The following is a 25,333-nucleotide window of genomic DNA, read 5'->3' as shown; positions in this document are numbered from 1 at the left end:
ACTGTCCCCTCATATATAACATGGAATCATGTTTATCTAACTATCCCCTCATATATAACATGGAATCATGTTTATCTAACTGTCCCCTCATATATAACATGGAATCATGTTTATCTAACTGTCCCCTCATATATAACATGGAATCATGTTTATCTAACTGTCCCCTCATATATAACATGGAATCATGTTTATCTAACTATCCCCTCATATATAACATGGAATCATGTTTATCTAACTGTCCCCTCATATATAACATGGAATCATGTTTATCTAACTATCCCCTCATATATAACATGGAATCATGTTTATCTAACTATCCCCTCATATATAACATTGAATCATGTTTATCTAACTGTCCCCTCATATATAACATGGAATCATGTTTATCTTGGGTCACTAGTCTCCTCCCTTCTCCTTCCACTTCTACTGCCTTATGCTCTATGTCTATCAGCTCTCTTTCCCTCCCTCCCTCCCTCCCTGACTCTCGCTTCTCTCTAGGAGAGTAAAAGTAGTGCTGTGGTCTGCCAGCTTTCTAATTACCCTGCGGCTGACACTGACGGATCCGCTCCAGCGCGGCCTGACTAAAAATACCGTCTGGTTTGTGAACCTGCACCGCGTAGAGCGGACCTGGCCAGGCAGCACAGCACTGGGCCCAGCTGTGATCCCAGTGTACAAGTGTATCAGAGAAACAGTCAGTCACGATGGGCCAGAGCGACTTCTTGCTCTTTCTCTCTCTCGCTCTCTCAATTCAGTTTCAATTTCAATTCCATTTTATGGGCTTTATTGGCATGGGAAACATATGTTTACATTGCCAAAGCAAGTGAAATGGATAATAAACAGAAGTGAAATAAACTAATTTACAGTGTCATGACGTTGGCCTGGGGTTTGGTTTATAACAGTCATAAATACCTCTTCCCCCCTTTTTCCTCTCTCTACCCTACTGCTGTTACATTTGCAAACACCTTGGTTAACATAGAGATTCTGGGAACATCAGAAGGTGGGGGGAAATTAACTATATTCTGGTAATCCCACCAATTGAACATATGTGGTGGTACTTAATGAATATGATGTCAGTTCGGTTGTCATCTGAGACATTCTCATCAATGATAAGATGACATAAACTCTACAGTGGAAAGTCCACATATCAGAGTTATCGGATTCACATGGAATTGTTGTTCAATTTAAATGTTTGAATATGAAATTATTTGTGATGGGATGAAATATGATTTTAGCTTCTAAAATGTGAGAATTGGGTTTTAATAAGGTTAGGGCTCTGCTCAATCAGTGGCCCGCCCCTGTGAAGGGACATGGGCTATAAAACTTTTCAAACATGCCCTCCTCTCCCAACCTATATAAAGCCTAGATAACAATATAACCTCCTGTTCTGAGGATGTGAGGACGATGTTCCGATGTCAGAATGGTTCAGATAATAACTACAGAACGAAGCCAACATCAGTGTGAGCTTTGGTTGCGAATGGTATGAACTTTGAATCTTATTCACTACAGAAGTGATACCTTCTAGCCGTTGAGTTAGCAACAGCAGCTGCAAATGCAGGTTAGGAAGGAACAGACAGAGTATCCCATCTACCACACAACGAGGTTACTACAACGTATCCAATTGACCACCTGAGACATTCTTCAAAGGACAAAGGACTCGGTTGGGCAACACGGCCTTCCATCTACCACCAACCTACCGAAGCGCAGCTCAGAGTAAATATTTATTGCATTTTCCTTTTCCAAATGGGTGGTAATTTAGAATGCAGAAGATACTGTATTTACGATATCACAGCTTCGCCCTTTGTTCCTCAGTCTTCCCGCTCTTTCACTCAAACCCAGCCCTTTTCTTTTGTGTAGCAAGCTGTCATACCTGTTCCGCCTTCTAGGGATATTTTCCTTTATGACGTAATTTGTAATCAAGTTATGATTTAATTATGTGTATGTGTAATTCTGTGTGATTAGTTAGATATTTAGTAAATAAATAATTAAACCCAATTTTGTATTGCTGATTCAACTTGTTAGCCAGGGTTCGTGCAGATAACCAAGAATGTACAACTTTCAGATGAGACTGAATTAAGATGACGATTAATATTGACTGCTATTTATGTAAAATATTACTAGGTCTTTAAGAGTTTATTCGGAAGATAACACCTCTATAAATATTCTTTCGTGGTGCCCCGACTCTAGTTAATTACATTTACATGATTAGCTCAATCCGGTAATATTAATTACGAATAAATTATTTTATAGAATAGCATGTCATATCACTTAATTCGGCATAGCCAAAGACACGACAACAGTAAACCACCTCTACCTTGTCACAACAAAACTGATTGTCTCAAAATGCATTAAGAAGGAAAGAAATTCCACAAATGAACTTTTAACAAGGCACACCTGTTAATTTAAATTAACACTGTGATTCCCCAGGTACTGTGGAGGGAATGATTAGTGTTGACTATAACACTGTGATGCTCCAGGTACTGTGGAGGGGGTGACTAGTGTTGACTTTAACACTGTGATTCTCCAGGTACTGTGGAGGGGATGATTAGTGTTGACTATAACACTGTGATACTCCAGGTACTGTGGAGGGGGTGACTAGTGTTGACTTTAACACTGTTATGCTCCAGGTACTGTGGAAGGGATGACTAGTGTTGACTATAACACTGTGATTCTCCAGGTACTGTGGAGGGGATGGCTAGTGTCGGTGATAACACTGTGATAATCCAGGCAGGCACTGTGGAGGGGATGACTAGTGTTGACTATAACACTGTGATGCTCCAGGTACTGTGGAGGGGATGACTAGTGTTGACTATAACACTGTGATTCTCCAGGTACTGTAAAGGGGTTTTCTAGTGTTGACTATAGCACTGTGATTCTCCAGGTACTGTGGAGGGGATGACTAGTGTTGACTATAACACTGTGATACTCCAGGTACTGTGGAGGGGGTGACTAGTGTTGACTTTAACACTGTGATGCTCCAGGTACTGTGGAAGGGATGACTAGTGTTGACTATAACACTGTGATTCTCAAGGTACTGTGGAAGGGATGACTAGTGTTGACTATAACACTGTGATTCTCCAGGTACTGTGGAGGGGATGGCTAGTGTCGGTGATAACACTGTGATAATCCAGGCAGGCACTGTGGAGGGGATGATTAGTGTTGACTATAACACTGTGATTCTCCAGGTACTGTGGAGGGGATGACTAGTGTTGACTATAACACTGTGATACTCCAGGTACTGTGGAGGGGGTGACTAGTGTTGACTTTAACACTGTGATGCTCCAGGTACTGTGGAAGGGATGACTAGTGTTGACTATAACACTGTGATTCTCCAGGTACTGTGGAGGGGATGGCTAGTGTCGGTGATAACACTGTGATAATCCAGGCAGGCACTGTGGAGGGGATGACTAGTGTTGACTATAACACTGTGATTCTCCAGGTACTGTGGAGGGGATGGCTAGTGTTGACTATAACACTGTGATGCTCCAGGTACTGTGGAGGGGATGACTAGTGTTGACTATAACACTGTGATTCTCCAGGTACTGTAAAGGGGTTTTCTAGTGTTGACTATAGCACTGTGATTCAAACAGGTACTGTGGAGGGGATGACTAGTGTTGACTATAACACTGTGATACTCCAGGTACTGTGGAGGGGGTGACTAGTGTTGACTATAACACTGTGATACTCCAGGTACTGTGGAGGGGATGACTAGTGTTGACTATAACACTGATTCCCCCAGGTACTGTGGAGGGGGTGACTAGTGTTGACTTTAACACTGTGATGCTCCAGGTACTGTGGAAGGGATGACTAGTGTTGACTATAACACTGTGATTCTCAAGGTACTGTGGAAGGGATGACTAGTGTTGACTATAACACTGTGATTCTCCAGGTACTGTGGAGGGGATGGCTAGTGTCGGTGATAACACTGTGATAATCCAGGCAGGCACTGTGGAGGGGATGACTAGTGTTGACTATAACACTGTGATGCTCCAGGTACTGTGGAGGGGTTGACTAGTGTTGACTATAACACTGTGATGCTCCAGGTACTGTGGAGGGGGTGACTAGTGTTGAATATAAATGTAAATGTGATGCTCCAGGTACTGTGGAGGGGATGACTAGTGTTGACTATAACACTGTGATGCTCCAGGTACTGTGGAGGGGATGACTAGTGTTGACTATAACACTGTGATGCTCCAGGTACTGTGGAGGGGATGACTAGTGTTGACTATAACACTGTGATGCTCCAGGTACTGTGGAGGGGGTGACTAGTGTTGACTATAACACTGTGATGCTCCAGGTACTGTGGAGGGGATGACTAGTGTTGACTATAACACTGTGATGCTCCAGGTACTGTGGAGGGGATGACTAGTGTTGACTATAACACTGTGATGCTCCAGGTACTGTGGAGGGGATGACTAGTGTTGACTATAACACTGTGATGCTCCAGGTACTGTGGAGGGGATGACACTTTGATAATCCAGGCAGGCACTGTGGAGGGGATGACTAGTGTTGACTATAACACTGTGATGCTCCAGGTACTGTGGAGGGGGTGACTAGTGTTGACTATAACACTGTGATGCTCCAGGTGACTGTGGAGGGGCACTGACTAGTGTTGACTATAACACTGTGATGCTCCAGGTACTGTGGAGGGGGCATGACTAGTGTTGACTATAACACTGTGATGCTCCAGGTACTGTGGAGGGGGTGACTAGTGTTGACTATAACACTGTGATGCTCCAGGTACTGTGGAGGGGATGACTAGTGTTGACTATAACACTGTGATGCTCCAGGTACTGTGGAGGGGATGACTAGTGTTGACTATAACACTGTGATGCTCCAGGTACTGTGGAGGGGGTGACTAGTGTTGACTATAACACTGTGATGCTCCAGGTACTGTGGAGGGGTATGACTAGTGTTGACTATAACACTGTGATGCTCCAGGTACTGTGGAGGGGGCTGACTAGTGATGCTGGTACTAGTGTTGACTATAACACTGTGATGCTCCAGGTACTGTGGAGGGGGTGACTAGTGTTGACTATAACACTGTGATGCTCCAGGCACTGTGGAGGGGATGACTAGTGTTGACTATAACACTGTGATGCTCCAGGTACTGTGGAGGGGGTGACTAGTGTTGACTATAACACTGTGATGCTCCAGGCACTGTGGAGGGGATGACTAGTGTTGACTATAACACTGTGATGCTCAAACAGGTACTGTGGAGGGGATGGCTCGTGTTGACTATAACACTGTGATTCTCCAGGTACTGTGGAGGGGTGACTAGTGTTGACTAACACTAAGGTACACTGTGATATAACTCCAGGCACTGTGGAGGGGATGACTAGTGTTGACTATAACACTGTGATTCAAACAGGTACTGTGGAGGGGATGGCTCGTGTTGACTATAACACTGTGATTCTCCAGGTACTGTGGAGGGGATGACTAGTGTTGACTATAACACTGTGATTCTCCAGGTACTGTAAAGGGGTTTTCTATTGTTGACTATAACACTGTGATGCTCCAGGTTCTGTGGAGGGGATGACTAGTGTTGACTTTAACACTGATTCCCCCAGGTACTGTGGAGGGGATGGCTAGTGTTGAATATAACACTGTGATGCTCCAGGTACTGTGGAGGGAATGGCTAGTGTTGACTATAACACTGTGATGCTCCAGGTACTGTGGAGGGAATGGCTAGTGTTGACTATAACACTGTGATGCTCCAGGTAATGTAAAGGGGTTGGCTAGTGTTGACTATAACACTGTGATGCTCCAGGTGCTGTGGAGGGGATGGCTAGTGTTGACTATAACACTGTGATGCTCCAGGTACTGTGGAGGGAATGGCTAGTGTTGACTATAACACTGTGATGCTCCAGGTACTGTGGAGGGGTTGGCAAGTGTTGACTATAACACTGTGATGCTCCAGGTACTGTGGAGGGAATGGCTAGTGTTGACTATAACACTGTGATGCTCCAGGTACTGTGGAGGGGATAACTAGTGTTGACTATAACACTGTGATGCTCCAGGTAATGTAAAGGGGTTGGCTAGTGTTGACTATAACACTGTGATGCTCCAGGTGCTGTGGAGGGGATGACTAGTGTTGACTATAACACTGTGATTCAAACAGGTACTATGGAGGGGATGGCTAGTGTTGACTATAACACTGTGATTCTCCAGGTACTGTAAATGGGTTTTCTAGTGTTGACTATAGCACTGTGATTCAAACAGGTACTGTGGAGGGGATGGCTAGTGTTGACTTTAACACTGTGATTCTCCAGGTACTGTGGATGGGATGGCTAGTGTTGACAATAACACTGTGATTCAAACAGGTACTGTGGAGGGGTTGACTAGTGTTGACTATAACACTGTGATTCTCCAGGTACTGTAAAGGGGTTTTCTAGTGTTGACTATAACACTGATTCTCCAGGTACTGTGGATGGGATGGCTAGTGTTGACAATAACACTGTGATTCAAACAGGTACTGTGGAGGGGATGGCTCGTGTTGACTATAACACTGTGATTCTCCAGGTACTGTGGAGGGGATGACTAGTGTTGACTATAACACTGTGATGCTCCAGGTACTGTGGAGGGGATGACTAGTGTTGACTATAACACTGTGATTCTCCAGGTACTGTAAAGGGGTTTTCTAGTGTTGACTATAACACTGTGGTGCTCCAGGTTCTGTGGAGGGGGTGACTAGTGTTGACTTTAACACTGATTCCCCCAGGTACTGTGGAGGGGATGGCTAGTGTTGAATATAACACTGTGATGCTCCAGGTACTGTGGAGGGAATGACTAGTGTTGACTATAACACTGTGATGCTCCAGGTACTGTGGAGGGAATGGCTAGTGTTGACTATAACACTGTGATGCTCCAGGTACTGTGGAGGGGATAACTAGTGTTGACTATAACACTGTGATGCTCCAGGTACTGTGGAGGGGATGGCTCGTGTTGACTATAACACTGTGATGCTCCAGGTAATGTAAAGGGGTTGGCTAGCGTTGACTTTAACACTGTGATGCTCCAGGTGCTGTGGAGGGGATGGCTAGTGTTGACTATAACACTGTGATTCTCCAGGTACTGTAAAGGGGTTTTCTAGTGTTGACTATAACACTGATTCTCCAGGTACTGTGGATGGGATGGCTAGTGTTGACAATAACACTGTGATTCAAACAGGTACTGTGGAGGGGATGGCTAGTGTTGACTATAACACTGTGATTCTCCAGGTACTGTAAAGGGGTTTTCTAGTGTTGACTATAGCACTGTGATTCAAACAGGTACTGTGGAGGGGATGGCTAGTGTTGACTTTAACACTGTGATTCTCCAGGTACTGTGGAGGGGATGACTAGTGTTGATTTTAACACTGATTCTCCAGGTACTGTGGAGGGGATGGCTAGTGTTGACTATAACACTGTGATTCTCCAGGTAATGTAAAGGGGTTGGCTAGTGTTGACTATAACACTGTGATGCTCCAGGTAATGTGGAGGGGTTGACTAGTGTTGACTATAACACTGTGATTCTCCAGGTAATGTGGAGGGGATGGCTAGTGTTGACTATAACACTGTGATTCTCCAGGTAATGTGGAGGGAGTGACTAGTGTTGACTATAACACTGTGATGCTCCAGGGAGTACTGTGGACTATAACACTGTGATGGGGATAATGGCTAGTGTTGACTATAACACTGTGATTCTCCAGGTACTGTGGAGGGAGTGACTAGTGTTGACTATAACACTGTGATGCTCCAGGTACTGTGGAGGGAGTGACTAGTGTTGACTATAACACTGTGATGCTCCAGGTACTGTGGAGGGAGTGACTAGTGTTGACTATAACACTGTGATTCTCCAGGTACTGATTCTCCAGGTACTGTGGTGAGGGTAGTGACTAGTGTTGACTATAACACTGTGATTCTCCAGGTAATGTGGAGGGGATGGCTAGTGTTGACTATAACACTGTGATTCTCCAGGTAGGGAGGGGATGACTAGTGTTGACTATAACACTGTGATGCTCCAGGTAACTGTGATGCTCCAGGTAATGTGGAGGGAGTGACTAGTGTTGACTATAACACTGTGATTCTCCAGGTACTGTGGAGGGGTGACTAGTGTTGACTATAACACTGTGATGCTCCAGGTACTGTGGAGGGAGTGACTAGTGTTGACTATAACACTGTGATGCTCCAGGTAATGTGGAGGGAGTGACTAGTGTTGACTATAACACTGTGATTCTCCAGGTACTGTGGAGGGGATGGCTAGTGTTGACTATAACACTGTGATGCTCCAGGTACTACTGACTATTGTGATGCTCCAGGTAATGTGGAGGGAGTGACTAGTGTTGACTATAACACTGTGATTCTCCAGGTACTGTGGAGGGGATGGCTAGTGTTGACTATAACACTGCTTTGCTCCAGGTACTGTGGATGGGATGGCTAGTGTTGACAATAACACTGTGATTCTCCAGGTACTGTGGAGGGGATGACTAGTGTTGACTATAACACTGTTATTCTCCAGGTACTGTGGATGGGATGGCTAGTGTTGACAATAACACTGTGATTCTCCAGGTACTGTGGAGGGGATGACTAGTGTTGAATAACACTGATTCCCAGGTACTGTGGAGGGGATGGCTAGTGAATATAACACTGTGATGCTCCAGGTACTGTGGAGGGAATGACTAGTGTTGACTATAACACTGTGATGCTCCAGGTACTGTGGAGGGAATGGCTAGTGTTGACTATAACACTGTGATGCTCCAGGTACTGTGGAGGGGATAACTAGTGTTGACTATAACACTGTGATGCTCCAGGTAATGTAAAGGGGTTGGCTAGTCTTGACTATAACACTGTGATGCTCCAGGTGCTGTGGAGGCGATGGCTAGTGTTGACTATAACACTGTGATTCTCCAGGTACTGTAAAGGGGTTTTCTAGTGTTGACTATAACACTGATTCTCCAGGTACTGTGGATGGGATGGCTAGTGTTGACAATAACACTGTGATTCAAACAGGTACTGTGGAGGGGATGGCTAGTGTTGACTATAACACTGTGATTCTCCAGGTACTGTAAAGGGGTTTTCTAGTGTTGACTATAGCACTGTGATTCAAACAGGTACTGTGGAGGGGATGGCTAGTGTTGACTTTAACACTGTGATTCTCCAGGTACTGTGGAGGGGATGACTAGTGTTGATTTTAACACTGATTCTCCAGGTACTGTGGATGGGATGGCTAGTGTTGACTATAACACTGTGATGCTCCAGGTAATGTAAAGGGGTTGGCTAGTGTTGACTATAACACTGTGATGCTCCAGGTAATGTGGAGGAGATGACTAGTGTTGACTATAACACTGTGATTCTCCAGGTAATGTGGAGGAGATGACTAGTATTGACTATAACACTGTGATGTTCCAGGTACTGTAAAGGGGTTGGCTAGTGTTGACTATAACACTGTGATGCTCCAGGTACTGTGGATGGGATGGCTAGTGTTGACAATAACACTGTGATTCAAACAGGTACTGTGGAGGGGATGGCTAGTGTTGACTTTAACACTGTGATTCTCCAGGTACTGTGGAGGGGATGACTAGTGTTGATTTTAACACTGATTCTCCAGGTACTGTGGATGGGATGGCTAGTGTTGACTATAACACTGTGGTGCTCCAGGTAATGTAAAGGGGTTGGCTAGTGTTGACTATAACACTGTGATGCTCCAGGTGCTGTGGAGGGGATGGCTAGTGTTGACAATAACACTGTGATTCAAACAGGTACTATGGAGGGGATGGCTAGTGTTGACTATAACACTGTGATTCTCCAGGTACTGTAAATGGGTTTTCTAGTGTTGACTATAGCACTGTGATTCAAACAGGTACTGTGGAGGGGATGGCTAGTGTTGACTTTAACACTGTGATTCTCCAGGTACTGTGGATGGGATGGCTAGTGTTGACAATAACACTGTGATTCAAACAGGTACTGTGGAGGGGTTGACTAGTGTTGACTATAACACTGTGATTCTCCAGGTACTGTAAAGGGGTTTTCTAGTGTTGACTATAACACTGATTCTCCAGGTACTGTGGATGGGATGGCTAGTGTTGACAATAACACTGTGATTCAAACAGGTACTGTGGAGGGGATGGCTCGTGTTGACTATAACACTGTGATTCTCCAGGTACTGTGGAGGGGATGACTAGTGTTGACTATAACACTGTGATGCTCCAGGTACTGTGGAGGGGATGACTAGTGTTGACTATAACACTGTGATTCTCCAGGTACTGTGGAGGGGATGGCTAGTGTTGAATATAACACTGTGATGCTCCAGGTACTGTGGAGGGAATGACTAGTGTTGACTATAACACTGTGATGCTCCAGGTACTGTGGAGGGAATGGCTAGTGTTGACTATAACACTGTGATGCTCCAGGTACTGTGGAGGGGATAACTAGTGTTGACTATAACACTGTGATGCTCCAGGTACTGTGGAGGGGTTGACTAGTGTTGACTATAACACTGTGATTCTCCAGGTACTGTAAAGGGGTTTTCTAGTGTTGACTATAACACTGATTCTCCAGGTACTGTGGATGGGATGGCTAGTGTTGACAATAACACTGTGATTCAAACAGGTACTGTGGAGGGGATGGCTAGTGTTGACTATAACACTGTGATTCTCCAGGTACTGTAAAGGGGTTTTCTAGTGTTGACTATAGCACTGTGATTCAAACAGGTACTGTGGAGGGGATGGCTAGTGTTGACTTTAACACTGTGATTCTCCAGGTACTGTGGAGGGGATGACTAGTGTTGATTTTAACACTGATTCTCCAGGTACTGTGGATGGGATGGCTAGTGTTGACTATAACACTGTGATGCTCCAGGTAATGTAAAGGGGTTGGCTAGTGTTGACTATAACACTGTGATGCTCCAGGTAATGTGGAGGAGATGACTAGTGTTGACTATAACACTGTGATTCTCCAGGTAATGTGGAGGAGATGACTAGTATTGACTATAACACTGTGATGTTCCAGGTACTGTAAAGGGGTTGGCTAGTGTTGACTATAACACTGTGATGCTCCAGGTACTGTGGATGGGATGGCTAGTGTTGACAATAACACTGTGATTCAAACAGGTACTGTGGAGGGGATGACTAGTGTTGACTATAACACTGTTATTCTCCAGGTACTGTGGAGGGGATGACTAGTGTTGACTATAACACTGTTATTCTCCAGGTACTGTGGATGGGATGGCTAGTGTTGACAATAACACTGTGATTCTCCAGGTACTGTGGAGGGGATGACTAGTGTTGCCTTTAACACTGATTCCCCCAGGTACTGTGGAGGGGATGGCTAGTGTTGAATATAACACTGTGATGCTCCAGGTACTGTGGAGGGACTGACTAGTGTTGACTATAACACTGTGATGCTCCAGGTACTGTGGAGGGAATGGCTAGTATTGACTATAACACTGTGATGCTCCAGGTACTGTGGAGGGGATAACTAGTGTTGACTATAACACTGTGATGCTCCAGGTAATGTAAAGGGGTTGGCTAGTGTTGACTATAACACTGTGATGCTCCAGGTGCTGTGGAGGGGATGGCTAGTGTTGACAATAACACTGTGATTCAAACAGGTACTATGGAGGGGATGGCTAGTGTTGACTATAACACTGTGATTCTCCAGGTACTGTAAATGGGTTTTCTAGTGTTGACTATAGCACTGTGATTCAAACAGGTACTGTGGAGGGGATGGCTAGTGTTGACTTTAACACTGTGATTCTCCAGGTACTGTGGATGGGATGGCTAGTGTTGACAATAACACTGTGATTCAAACAGGTACTGTGGAGGGGATGGCTAGTGTTGACTATAACACTGTGATGCTCCAGGTACTGTGGAGGGAATGGCTAGTGTTGACTATAACACTGTGATGCTCCAGGTACTGTGGAGGGGATAACTAGTGTTGACTATAACACTGTGATGCTCCAGGTAATGTAAAGGGGTTGGCTAGTGTTGACTATAACACTGTGATGCTCCAGGTGCTGTGGAGGGGATGGCTAGTGTTGACTATAACACTGTGATTCTCCAGGTACTGTAAAGGGGTTTTCTAGTGTTGACTATAACACTGATTCTCCAGGTACTGTGGATGGGATGGCTAGTGTTGACAATAACACTGTGATTCAAACAGGTACTGTGGAGGGGATGGCTAGTGTTGACTATAACACTGTGATTCTCCAGGTACTGTAAAGGGGTTTTCTAGTGTTGACTATAGCACTGTGATTCAAACAGGTACTGTGGAGGGGATGGCTAGTGTTGACTTTAACACTGTGATTCTCCAGGTACTGTGGAGGGGATGACTAGTGTTGATTTTAACACTGATTCTCCAGGTAATGTGGAGGGGATGGCTAGTGTTGACTTTAACACTGTGATTCTCCAGGTACTGTGGATGGGATGGCTAGTGTTGACAATAACACTGTGATTCAAACAGGTACTGTGGAGGGGATGGCTAGTGTTGACTATAACACTGTGATTCTCCAGGTACTGTGGAGGGGATGACTAGTGTTGACTATAACACTGTGATGCTCCAGGTACTGTGGAGGGGTTGGCAAGTGTTGACTATAACACTCTGATTCCCCCAGGTACTGTGGAGGGGATGACTAGTGTTGACTATAACACTGTGATTCTCCAGGTAATGTTGGGGAGATGACTAGTGTTGACTATAACACTGTGATTCTCCAGGTACTGTGGAGGGGATGACTAGTGTTGACTATAACACTGTTATTCTCCAGGTACTGTGGATGGGATGGCTAGTGTTGACTATAACACTGTGATTCTCCAGGTACTGTGGAGGGGATGACTAGTGTTGACTATAACACTGTTATTCTCCAGGTACTGTGGATGGGATGGCTAGTGTTGACAATAACACTGTGATTCTCCAGGTACTGTGGAGGGGATGACTAGTGTTGACTTTAACACTGTGATACTCCAGGTACTGTGGAGGGGATGGCTAGTGTTGAATATAACACTGTGATGCTCCAGGTACTGTGGAGGGACTGACTAGTGTTGACTATAACACTGTGATGCTCCAGGTACTGTGGAGGGAATGGCTAGTGTTGACTATAACACTGTGATGCTCCAGGTACTGTGGAGGGGATAACTAGTGTTGACTATAACACTGTGATGCTCCAGGTAATATAAAGGGGTTGGCTAGTGTTGACTATAACACTGTGATGCTCCAGATGCTGTGGAGGGGATGGCTAGTGTTGACTATAACACTGTGATTCTCCAGGTACTGTAAAGGGGTTTTCTAGTGTTGACTATAACACTGATTCTCCAGGTACTGTGGATGGGATGGCTAGTGTTGACAATAACACTGTGATTCAAACAGGTACTGTGGAGGGGATGGCTAGTGTTGACTATAACACTGTGATTCTCCAGGTACTGTGGAGGGGATGGCTAGTGTTGACTATAACACTGTGATTCTCCAGGTACTGTGGAGGGGATGGCTAGTGTTGACTATAACACTGTGATTCTCCAGGTACTGTGGAGGGGTTGGCTAGTGTTGACTATAACACTGTGATGCTCCAGGTAATGTAAAGGGGTTGGCTAGTGTTGACTATAACACTGTGATGCTCCAGGACTGTGGAGGGGTTGACTAGTGTTGACTATAACACTGTGATGCTCCAGGTACTGTGGAGGGGATGACTAGTGTTGACTATAACACTGATTCCCCCAGGTACTGTGGAGGGGGTGACTAGTGTTGACTATAACACTGTGATGCTCCAGGTAATGTGGAGGGAGTGACTAGTGTTGACTATAACACTGTGATTCTCCAGGTAATGTGGAGGGGTTTTCTAGTTTTGACTATAACACTGTGATTCTCCAGGTACTGTGGAGGGGATGGCTAGTGTTGACTATAACACTGTGATTCTCCAGGTACTGTGGAGGGGTTGGCTAGTGTTGACTATAACACTGTGATTCTCCAGGTAATGTAGGGATGACTAGTGGACTTTAACACTGATTCTCCAGGCTGTGGAGTGGCTTGACTATAACACTGTGATGCTCCAGGACTGTGGAGGGATGACTAGTGTTGACTATAACACTGTGATGCTCCAGGTACTGTGGAGGGGATGACTAGTGTTGACTATAACACTGATTCCCCCAGGTACTGTGGAGGGGGTGACTAGTGTTGACTATAACACTGTGATGCTCCAGGTAATGTGGAGGGAGTGACTAGTGTTGACTATAACACTGTGATTCTCCAGGTAATGTGGAGGGGTTTTCTAGTTTTGACTATAACACTGTGATTCTCCAGGTACTGTAACGGGGTTTTCTAGTGTTGACTATAGCACTGTGATTCAAACAGGTACTGTGGAGGGGATGGCTAGTGTTGACTTTAACACTGTGATTCTCCAGGTACTGTGGAGGGGATGACTAGTGTTGACTTTAACACTGATTCTCCAGGTACTGTGGATGGGATGGCTAGTGTTGACAATAACACTGTGATTCAAACAGGTACTGTGGAGGGGATGGCTAGTGTTGACTATAACACTGTGATGCTCCAGGTAATGTAAAGGGGTTGGCAAGTGTTGACTATAACACTCTGATTCTCCAGGTACTGTGTAGGGGATGACTAGTGTTGACTATAACACTGTGATTCTCCAGGTACTGTGGAGGGGATGGCTAGTGTTGACTATAACACTGTGATTCTCCAGGTACTGTAAAGGGGTTGGCTAGTGTTGACTATAACACTGTGATGCTCCAGGTACTGTGGAGGGAGTGACTAGTGTTGACTATAACACTGTGATGCTCCAGGTACTGTGGAGGGAGTGACTAGTGTTGACTATAACACTGTGATGCTCCAGGTACTGTAAAGGGGTTGGCTAGTGTTGGCCTCTACACTCCTGAGCTTCTTGAGGATCCAGGATGGCTCTTGATTGTCCTGGTGGGTGCCCATGGTCGATCCAGCCTTCTCCATGAATTTGTTCATCCTGTCTACTTCCTCGCTAGTTATGTTTCCACCACTTTTCTACATTTTAGTGGTGCTCTTGATATTTTGTTTTATAACAGCATCTGCCTGCCTGGAAGTTACAAAGTAAAGGGACTTTCATTTCTCCCTGTTTCTCTTCTTGTAGTAAATATTATATTATACTGTGAGATACAGTAGGACTAATAATTCAAATCAAACACGTGGAAGAGAAGAGATTTAGCATATGGCGTTAGATCTCTGCCGTGAGTCCGTTTTAGGCGTCTGGATGGTTGTACATTCTAAGGTCAGCCTCCTATATTGAATCCACACTGTGGGCTGTGATAGCACAGGAATCGCTCTCCTTTCAGCTCCTCCGTTCTCAAACAAGAAAGGTCTTTCCAGCCTATCCCTGTAAGCTATAGGCTGTTTTAATGTTCCAGTCACTAACACACCATATTAAAGTCCTAGCTACACACAGTCAACTGCTTTTCTCTGCTACCCATCTGGACCCTGAGTCATTCCTGGAGGCACATTCAACTCTACACCTAATATCTGGCACAGTGCTTACTGCTGCTTACTGCTGTCTACAGCTGCTTACTGGTGTCTACAGCTGGTTACTGGTGTCTACAGCTGGTTACTGGTGTCTACAGCTGGTTACTGGTGTCTATGGCTAGTTACTGGTGTCTACAGCTGGTTACTGGTGTCTACAGCTGGCTACTGGTGTCTATGAATGGTTACTGGTGTCTATGAATGGTTACTGGTGTCTATGAATGGTTACTGGTGTCTATGGCTGGTTACTGGTGTCTACAGCTGGTTACGGGTGTCTACAGCTGATTACTGGTGTCTACGGCTGGTTACTGGTGTCTACGGCTGGGTACTGGTGTCTACAGCTGGTTACAGGTGTCTACAGCTGATTACTGGTGTCTACAGCTGGTTACTGGTGTCTACAGCTGGTTACGGGTGTCAACAGCTGATTACTGGTGTCTACGGCTGGTTACTGGTGTCTACAGGTGTTTAAGTTCAACAGCTGGTTACTGGTGTCTACAGCTGGTTACTGGTGTCTACAGCTGGTTACGGGTGTCAACAGCTGATTACTGGTGTCTACGGCTGGTTACTGGTGTCTACAGCTGGTTACTGGTATCTACAGCTGGTTACTGGTGTCTACAGCTGGTTACTGGTGTCTACAGATTGTTCTGGTTACTGGTGTCTACGGCTGGCTACTGGTGTCTACAGCTGGTTACTGGTGTCTACAGCTGGTTACTGGTGTCTACAGGTGTTTAAGGGTGTCAACTGCTGATTACTGGTGTCTACTGGTGCTTACTGGTGTCTACTGGTGTTTACTGGTGCATACTGGTGTCTACTGATGTCTATTGGTGCTTACTGCTGCTTAAGGTGTCAGCATGCTTCAGTTCGGCCGGCTGCTAGCCGAAGTCGGCTAGGCGAACCGAACGAGTGTGCTCGCATACTCCCTTAAAAGACCTTCATTTGAAAAATGAGAAAAAAGTGGCAATAGTAGTGTTTATCCATTTTGAGACACCGTAGACAGTATACACTTCCTAACTCAAGAGATGTGTCATTCATTTTGACATTTTTGCAAAGGAGATCTTATTCGCTCAATTTTACATCCAACTAAAGCCGGGTGGGCTCTACACGACTTTCAAAATCCTAACATCACTGAGCCTCTCACATTAAAAGACTGTCTTTCCTGATTTTTTTTTTGTGTTGCCAACGTAGTGGGCGCACACTAAATGATCTTACACATACTGGGGGTCACATAATACAAGATTCTTCACTTGGTCGTGAGGATTCTCCATACTACCACGCTGTCTCGCCAAAACAATTATGTGATTAGAATGTTAACATAACTGGTATGAGCTGTGGCTCAAAGCAGCCTCATAAACGTTCAGTCAGACATTCATGCTTGCCGTACAGAGTTTAAATAACTAGCCAACATTTAAGAATTTAATAACACTGCTTGTGAACTTCAGAGATGTAAAGATTTGACACTGGTTACAGGCAAGTACAAACGCATACTAGTAGTAGTCATGGCTCCTGTTGGAGAGTCTACACATTCTGGGTGATGTGAAACAACGACATCATCTCACTGGCTTCTTCTCTGGCGAGCTCTCATTGGCTACTGCTGATCACCGTTCTCAAAACTTGTTGTTGCACATCTCACACTACAAGAGCATTGCAGATTTTGTGCCGATAAAATCAAACATGTTTGAAAATATCGGGACGTCTGGAACTGTTCAAAGACGGGATCGGTGACCCTCAGATTGGGTCTCTGACCGGTTCACATTAAACTACTGTCGGTGACGGCCGCACATCCCGAGTACGCAACGACATGGGGATTTTGTCTCCAATCTCAAAAACGTGTCTTGAAAGGCTAAATCGGGGCCAAAACCATGTTGTGTACACCCGGATTAAGATGTTTGGTGCAGTATTTCTCAATGGAAAAAATGTGCATGAAAATGAGTCATCTCGTTGAATAACAATAAAGCGTTTACTGAAGAATCCCTACTGTTGACCAATCACTAAAGAAGGGGCGTAGACTTCGGATTGCCTCAAGAAAAAATGTTGTGTGCCTGAACACCAAAACCAATAAAAACATCACAAAATGTCATCATAATATATGCACAAACTCTTCCGAACTGTTTTGGCTGGAAGCATGCGGACACCTTTCCTGGTGCCTACTGCTACTTACTGGTGTCTACTGCTGCTTACTGGTGTCTACTGCTGACTTACTAGTGCTTGCTGGTGTCTGCTGGTGTCTACTGGTGTCTACTGGTGACTTACTGGTGTCTACTGCTGCTTACTGGTGTCTACTGGTGCTTACTGCCATCTACTGGTGCTAACTGGTGTCTATTGGTGCTTACTGGTGTCTACTGGTGACTTACTGGTGTCTACTGCTGCTTACTGGTTTCTACTGGTGTCTACTGGTGTCTACTGGTGCTTACTGGTGTATAATGCTGCTTACTGGTGTCTACTGGTGCTTACTGGTGTCTACTGGTGTCTACTGCTGCTTACTGTTGTCTACTGGTGACTTACTGGTGTCTACTGATTACTTACTGGTGTCTACTGCTGCTTACTGGTATCTGCTGCTGCTTACTGGTATCTGCTGCTGCTTACTGGTGTCTACTGATTACTTACTGGTATCTGCTGCTGCTTACTGGTATCTGCTGCTGCTTACTGGTGTCTACTGATTACTTACTGGTATCTGCTGCTGCTTACTGGTGTCTACTGATTACTTACTGGTATCTGCTGCTGCTTACTGGTGTCTACTGATTACTTACTGGTATCTGCTGCTGCTTACTGGTGTCTACTGATTACTTACTGGTATCTGCTGCTGCTTACTGGTGTCTACTGATTACTTACTGGTATCTGCTGCTGCTTACTGGTGTCTACTGATTACTTACTGGTATCTGCTGCTGCTTACTGGTATCTGCTGCTGCTTACTGGTATCTGCTGCTGCTTACTGGTATCTGCTGATTACTTACTGGTGTCTACTGCTGCTTACTGGTATCTGCTGCTGCTTACTGGTGTCTACTGCTGCTTACTGGTATCTGCTGATTACTTACTGGTGTCTACTGCTGCTTACTGGTATCTGCTGCTGCTTACTGGTGTCTACTGATTACTTACTGGTATCTACTGATTACTTACTGGTGTCTACTGATTACTTACTGGTGTCTACTGATTACTTACTGGTGTCTACTGCTGCTTACTGGTTTCTACTGGTGTCTACTGGTGTCTACTGGTGCTTACTGGTGTATAATGCTGCTTACTGGTGTCTACTGGTGCTTACTGGTGTCTACTGGTGTCTACTGCTGCTTACTGTTGTCTACTGGTGACTTACTGGTGTCTACTGATTACTTACTGGTGTCTACTGCTGCTTACTGGTATCTGCTGCTGCTTACTGGTGTCTACTGATTACTTACTGGTATCTACTGCTGACTTACTCGTGCTTGCTGGTGTCTACTGGTGACTTACTGGTGTCTACTGCTGCTTACTGGTGTCTACAGGTGACTTACTGGTGTCTACTGGTGACTTACTGGTGTCTACTGGTGCTTACTGGTGTATACTGCTGCTTACTGGTGTCTACTGTTGCTTACTAGTGTCTACGGTTGCTTACTGGTGTCTGATGGTGCATACTGGTGTCTACTGTTGCTTACTGGTGTCTACTGGTGCTTACTGGTGTCTACTGTTGCTTACTGGTATCTGCTGCTGCTTACTGGTGTCTACTGATTACTTACTGGTGTCTACTGCTGCTTACTGGTATCTGCTGCTGCTTACTGGTGTCTACTGGTGTCTACTGGTGCTTACTGGTGTATAATGCTGCTTACTGGTGTCTGCTGCTGCTTACTGGTGTCTACTGGTGTCTACTGCTGCTTACTGTTGTCTACTGGTGACTTACTGGTGTCTACTGATTACTTACTGGTGTCTACTGCTGCTTACTGGTATCTGCTGCTGCTTACTGGTGTCTACTGATTACTTACTGGTATCTACTGCTGACTTACTCGTGCTTGCTGGTGTCTACTGGTGACTTACTGGTGTCTACTGCTGCTTACTGGTGTCTACAGGTGACTTACTGGTGTCTACTGGTGACTTACTGGTGTCTACTGGTGCTTACTGGTGTATACTGCTGCTTACTGGTGTCTACTGTTGCTTACTAGTGTCTACGGTTGCTTACTGGTGTCTGATGGTGCATACTGGTGTCTACTGTTGCTTACTGGTGTCTACTGGTGCTTACTGGTGTCTACTGTTGCTTACTGGTGTCTACTGTTGCTTACTGGTGTCTACTGGCGTGCTTACTGCTGCTTAAGGGTGAAAAGTTAAATGCCAATAATAGCAGCTCAATGCTTGGTATAATTTCTCCCCAACATTTCCCAGGTGGAGTAGTGGTCAATATAGACAGCTCAGTGTTTATTATCCTCTTCAGTGATCTGCTCATCTATTCGTGGTCTTGTAAGATGGCTGCTCCCTCAGTGGCGTGTCAAAGGCTGCAAGCTGTAAGCTATTGTGTCAGTTAAGTTTGTCAGTGATGCAAACCAGAACCTAAATGATACCCACACATTTTCACCCCACCCACTCACTCTCTCTCTCTCTCTCTCTCTATCTCTCTCTCTCCCTCAGTAACCTACTGTCCAACCCCTATGTATGTGACTGTCACCTGGCCTGGCTGGGTTTGTGGCTGAAGAAGACCAGGGTTGTGAGTGGGAACCCTCGTTGTCAAAAACCTGCCTTCCTCAAGGAGATCCCCATCCAGGACGTGGCTAAACCCGATTTCACCTGCGACGGTACAAAACACACCACACCACACCCACAGAGACAACCCCTAAAAACACAGACACCCCATACACACACACCTGGCCCTGTTTGTCCCACACCTCCATCTATCTAACCATCCATCACACCTGGCCCTGTTTCTCCCACACCTCCATCTATCTAACCATCCATCACACCTGGCCCTGTTTCTCCCACACCTCCATCTATCTAACCATCCATCACACCTGGCCCTGTTTCTCCCACACCTCCATCTATCTAACCATCCATCACACCTGGCCCTGTTTCTCCCACACCTCCATCTATCTAACCATCCATCACACCTGGCCCTGTTTCTCCCACACCTCCATCTATCTAACCATCCATCACACCTGGCCCTGTTTCTCCCACACCTCCACCTATCTAACCATCCATCACACCTGGCCCTGTTTCTCCCACACCTCCATCTATCTAACCATCCATCACACCTGGCCCTGTTTCTCCCACACCTCCATCTATCTAACCATCAATCACACCTGGCCCTGTTTCTCCCACACCTCCATCTATCTAACCATCCATCACACCTGGCCCTGTTTCTCCCACACCTCCATCTATCTAACCATCCATCACACCTGGCCGTGTTTCTCCCACACCTCCATCTATCTAACCATCCATCACACCTGGCCCTGTTTCTCCCACACCTCCATCTATCTAACCATCAATCACACCTGGCCCTGTTTCTCCCACACCTCCATCTATCTAACCATCCATCACACCTGGCCCTGTTTCTCCCACACCTCCATCTATCTAACCATCAATCACACCTGGCCCTGTTTCTCCCACACCTCCATCTATCTAACCATCCATCACACCTGGCCCTGTTTCTCCCACACCTCCATCTATCTAACCATCCATCACACCTGGCCCTGTTTCTCCCACACCTCCATCTATCTAACCATCAATCACACCTGGCCCTGTTTCTCCCACACCTCCATCTATCTAACCATCCATCACACCTGGCCCTGTTTCTCCCACACCTCCATCTATCTAACCATCCATCACACCTGGCCCTGTTTCTCCCACACCTCCATCTATCTAACCAGCCATCACACCTGGCCCTGTTTCTCCCACACCTCCATCTATCTAACCATCCATCACACCTGGCCCTGTTTCTCCCACACCTCCATCTATCTAACCATCCATCACTAGAACAATACCTATTTTTCTTGGCCCCAGACAGGTGCTATGTGAAGGGTTTTATGACAGCAGGCTTTGTGTCCAGGGACCCTGGCTCTGGGGCAGGCTCTATGTGAAGGGTCTTATAACAACAGTTGTGTTTAGGGCGCCTGGTTCTGGGGCAGGCACTATGTGAAGGGTCTTATGACAGCAGGCTTTGTGTCCAGGGACCCTGGTTCTTGGGCAGGCTCTATGTGAAGGGTCTTATGACAGCAGGCTTTGTGTCCAGGGCCCCTGGTTCTGGGGCAGGCTCTATGTGAAGGGTCTTATGACAGCAAGCTTTGTGTCCAGGGCCCCTGGTTCTGGGGCAGGCTCTATGTGAAGGGTCTTATGACAGCAAGCTTTGTGTCCAGGGCCCCTGGTTCTGACTTTTAGACTCACTGCTCTATTTCAGTCTTAGCTACTGTCACACCTCTCCATCTACGTCCATCTACAAGCCGTTCATATCCACTTCCCATGAAATTCCACTGGCTGTGTAAAATGCACCACGAAATCTGCTGCTTCCACCTGTTACTAGGCATAGGCCCAAGACCGTCTACACAACCCCCTCCCCTCCATGACTCTGTCCTCCTGTAGTCTACGGCATGTGGGACACACACTCTCTCTCCCACACACACAGACACAGACACAGACACACACACACTGTCCACCCACATAGCTATTAACTCCTGTATCTGACAGAACAGGGGCCAGGGCTAGGTTGTAGGGACTGTGAAGACCAATGGAACAGTAACCGTGGGCGACCACATTATCTCATGTCAGTGTGGGTTTTATGGGGACTCGGTCATTTCCCCCAGGCAGAGTGAGGGAGATGGAGGCCCAAGGAACTGAACTGTGGCCGTAAAAAATTACACCAGAAAGGAAATGCGCTTTGGCTTCTGTCTGGTCGAGCGCAGTACTAGCTGCCTCTCTCTCTCTCTCTCTCTCTCTCTCTCTCACACACAGTGGGCCTCTTGTCAAATGTACCGGGCTCTTGGGAAAATAACACTTCTACTCTTAAGGACTGTAGGGATTAGCTCCAAAAATCTTCTCATATAGTCAATTCACTTGTGAGTTGTAATAATTTGGTACATTCTATATAAGTCCTAGACAGCCAAGTTATACAGTAGATATAGAGTTTCACTAGAGGAGCTACACTAGCTTCTTTTGTTCGGCTACAGTGGCTTCAGAAAATATTCATACCCCTTGAATTATTCAACATTTTGTTGTGTTACAGACTTTTCTCACCAATCTACACACACAATACCCCATAGTGACAATGTGAAAACATGTTTTTAGAAATTTGTACACATTTATTGAAAATGAAATACAGAGATATCTAATTTACATAAGTATTCACACCCCTGAGTCAATACATGTACAATCACCTTCGGCAGCGATATCAGCTAAGAGTCTTTCTGGGTTAGTCTCTAAGAGCTTTGAACACCTGGATTGTAAAATATTTGGCCATTATTCTTTAAAAAAATATTCAAGCTCTGTCAAATTGGTTGTTGATCATTGCTAGACAACCATTTTCGAGTCCTGCTATAGATTTTCAAGCAGATTTAAGTGAAAACTGGACACTCCGGAAAATTCACTGTCTTCTTGGGAAGCAACTCCAGTGTAGATTTGGCCTTGTGATTTAGGTTAAAGTCCTGCTGAAAGGTGAATTCATCTCCCGGTGGCTGGTGGGAAGCAGACTGATCCAAAATCCTCTAGGATTTTAGCTCCGTTCCATACATTTTTCATCCTGAAAAGCTCCCAGTCCTTAATGATTACAAGCATACCTATAACATGATGTAGCCACCTCTATGCAAATATGGAGAGTGGTACTCAGTAATGTGTTGTATTGGATTTCCCCAAACATAACACTTTGTATTCAGAACAAAATGTTAATTACGTTGCCACATGTTTTGCAGTATTACCTCAATGCCTTGTAAACAGGATGCATGTTTTGGAATATTTATTTTCTGTACAGACTTCCTTCTTTTCACTCTGTCAGTTAGGTTGGTATTGTCAGGGTTAGGTTGGTTACTTTCTAAATGTAATCTGTTACAGTTACTAGTTACTGTACCTGTCCAAAATTGTAATCAGTAACATAACTTTTGGAATACTTAAACTCAGTATTGTAATTTCAGTATTGTAAAGAGGCACAAGGTTTAGCTGGCACAGCCACAGTCATAAAATCTGATTTTAAACTTAACCCTAACCTACAAAAATAACAGTGTCAGATTTTCAATCATTCCAATTACCCCTCGATCTTTAAAAATAGGACTTGGAAATATACATTAGCCAAATTGTTTAACCTGAGCATAACCCCAAAAGGACTAATTAGCCTACACTGTTGTTTATGATTGTGTTGTCATGGAGGACTGATTGGGCTCATCGCTTCGAGTTGAAAAGGAAATGCTGCTCTTATGGAACTGAATGCTTTGAGCACTACCGAGATGTGTTATTTGCAAATGTATGCCATATGATGCATTTTCTATAGGCCTATTGTTGACATTTTTGCTTGTGACACTTTGATATCTTGATCATTAGCAGCTGTTTAAGTCTATCAAAAGTGTGCGAGTTTGAGCAAGTCTGTTATGCCCATGGAATTTTTGGGGAATCAGTACGAATTAGATGGAGCAATAAAAGCCACATTCCTGGTCTTCTTAAATGAAAGTAGTTGTTGACAGTATGGAGCACAATACCACAGGGGAGTTTAGAAGGGAGGAACTCAAACTTTTATTCCATATGCTGGGATCAGCACTATGCAGCTGTTGCAAGAGCACATTTTTCACTAGCTGTCCACATATTCATTACGTCGATTCTGTTGCAAAACGTTTCTTAAACTGAAGCAAATGGAACAAAACAGGGAGGGACCTACCTCTAGTTTTGCTCTGTTTGCTTCCGTTTAGTTCTTAAATGGTAAACGGTTTCCATAATGAATACATCCCTGGTTTTCAAAACAATGATTAATAGGAAGCTTAAGCTTCTTCAATTCAACCATCATTGGGTTAAAATACACATATACATTTTTATATTTACTGGAAAGGAGCATCAAGTTCATCACCCTGTACTTTCACCACCCTGTGAAGTTCATCACCCTGTACTTTCACCACCCTGTGAAGTTCATCATAACTTCTTTCATCTGTAGCCTAATAAACTGCATGCTCTCCCAACGAGTCATACTGGGAAAACCACACAGCATGTCATCACGTAACTCCAAGTTTACTTTGATATTAAATCAATATTTGCACGTAAAATCGTTTCCACCTACATTTCCCGCATAATACATTTTACCAACACAAAAAGATCCCAGCGTGTCTAGCGGATTTTGTTTTGTCAACATTTGGGAAGTTTCGAAAGGCCTGACCTTTCGTCATGAATTTCTTTTCCCGATGTACCTTAAAAAAGTTGGATATAATCCCTGTTAGAGAGAAAACAGAAAGGAGACAAATCATGTTTTCTCCTTTCACAGCCATTAAACAAACTGTTTTTTAGTCCCCATTGGTGTCATGGTGAAATCACTGAGCAGTTTCCTTCCTCTCCGGCAACTAAGTTAGGGAGGATGCCTGTATCTTTGTAGTGACTGGGTGTATTGATACACCATCTAAAGTGTAATTAATAACTTCACCATGCTCAAAGGGATATTCAATGTCTGTTTTTTTTTTTTTCCCCATCTACCAATAGTTGCCCTTCTTTCGAAGTATTGGAAAACCTCACTGATCTTTATGGTTGAAACTGTGTTTCAAAATCACTTCTCGACTGAGGGACTTTACAGATAAATGTATGTGTGGCGTATAGAGATGAGGTAGTCGTTCAAAAATCATGTTAAACACTATTATTGCACATAGAGTGAGTCAATGCAACTTATTATGTGACTGGTTAAGCACATGTTTACAAAGGGGTTGAATACTTATTGACTCAAGACATTTCAGCCTTTCATTTTT

General features: G+C 44.8%; 1 protein-coding gene across 1 annotated transcript in view; it reads left to right on the top strand.

Moving 5' to 3' along the window:
• LOC115123089 (slit homolog 3 protein-like) overlaps window positions 1-25,333 on the top strand; it is a 516,835-nt gene that overhangs the window by 398,679 nt on the left and 92,823 nt on the right. The window contains 1 exon segment of the mRNA XM_065018507.1: window positions 20,052-20,215. Coding sequence (XP_064874579.1) covers window positions 20,052-20,215 — 164 coding nt within the window.

Source organism: Oncorhynchus nerka, linkage group LG5, assembly GCF_034236695.1.
Source record: "Oncorhynchus nerka isolate Pitt River linkage group LG5, Oner_Uvic_2.0, whole genome shotgun sequence".
Classification (NCBI taxonomy): Eukaryota; Metazoa; Chordata; class Actinopteri; order Salmoniformes; family Salmonidae; genus Oncorhynchus; species Oncorhynchus nerka.
The sequence above is the reverse complement of the archived record's forward strand: the minus strand, read 5'-3'. Positions and strand labels throughout refer to the sequence as shown.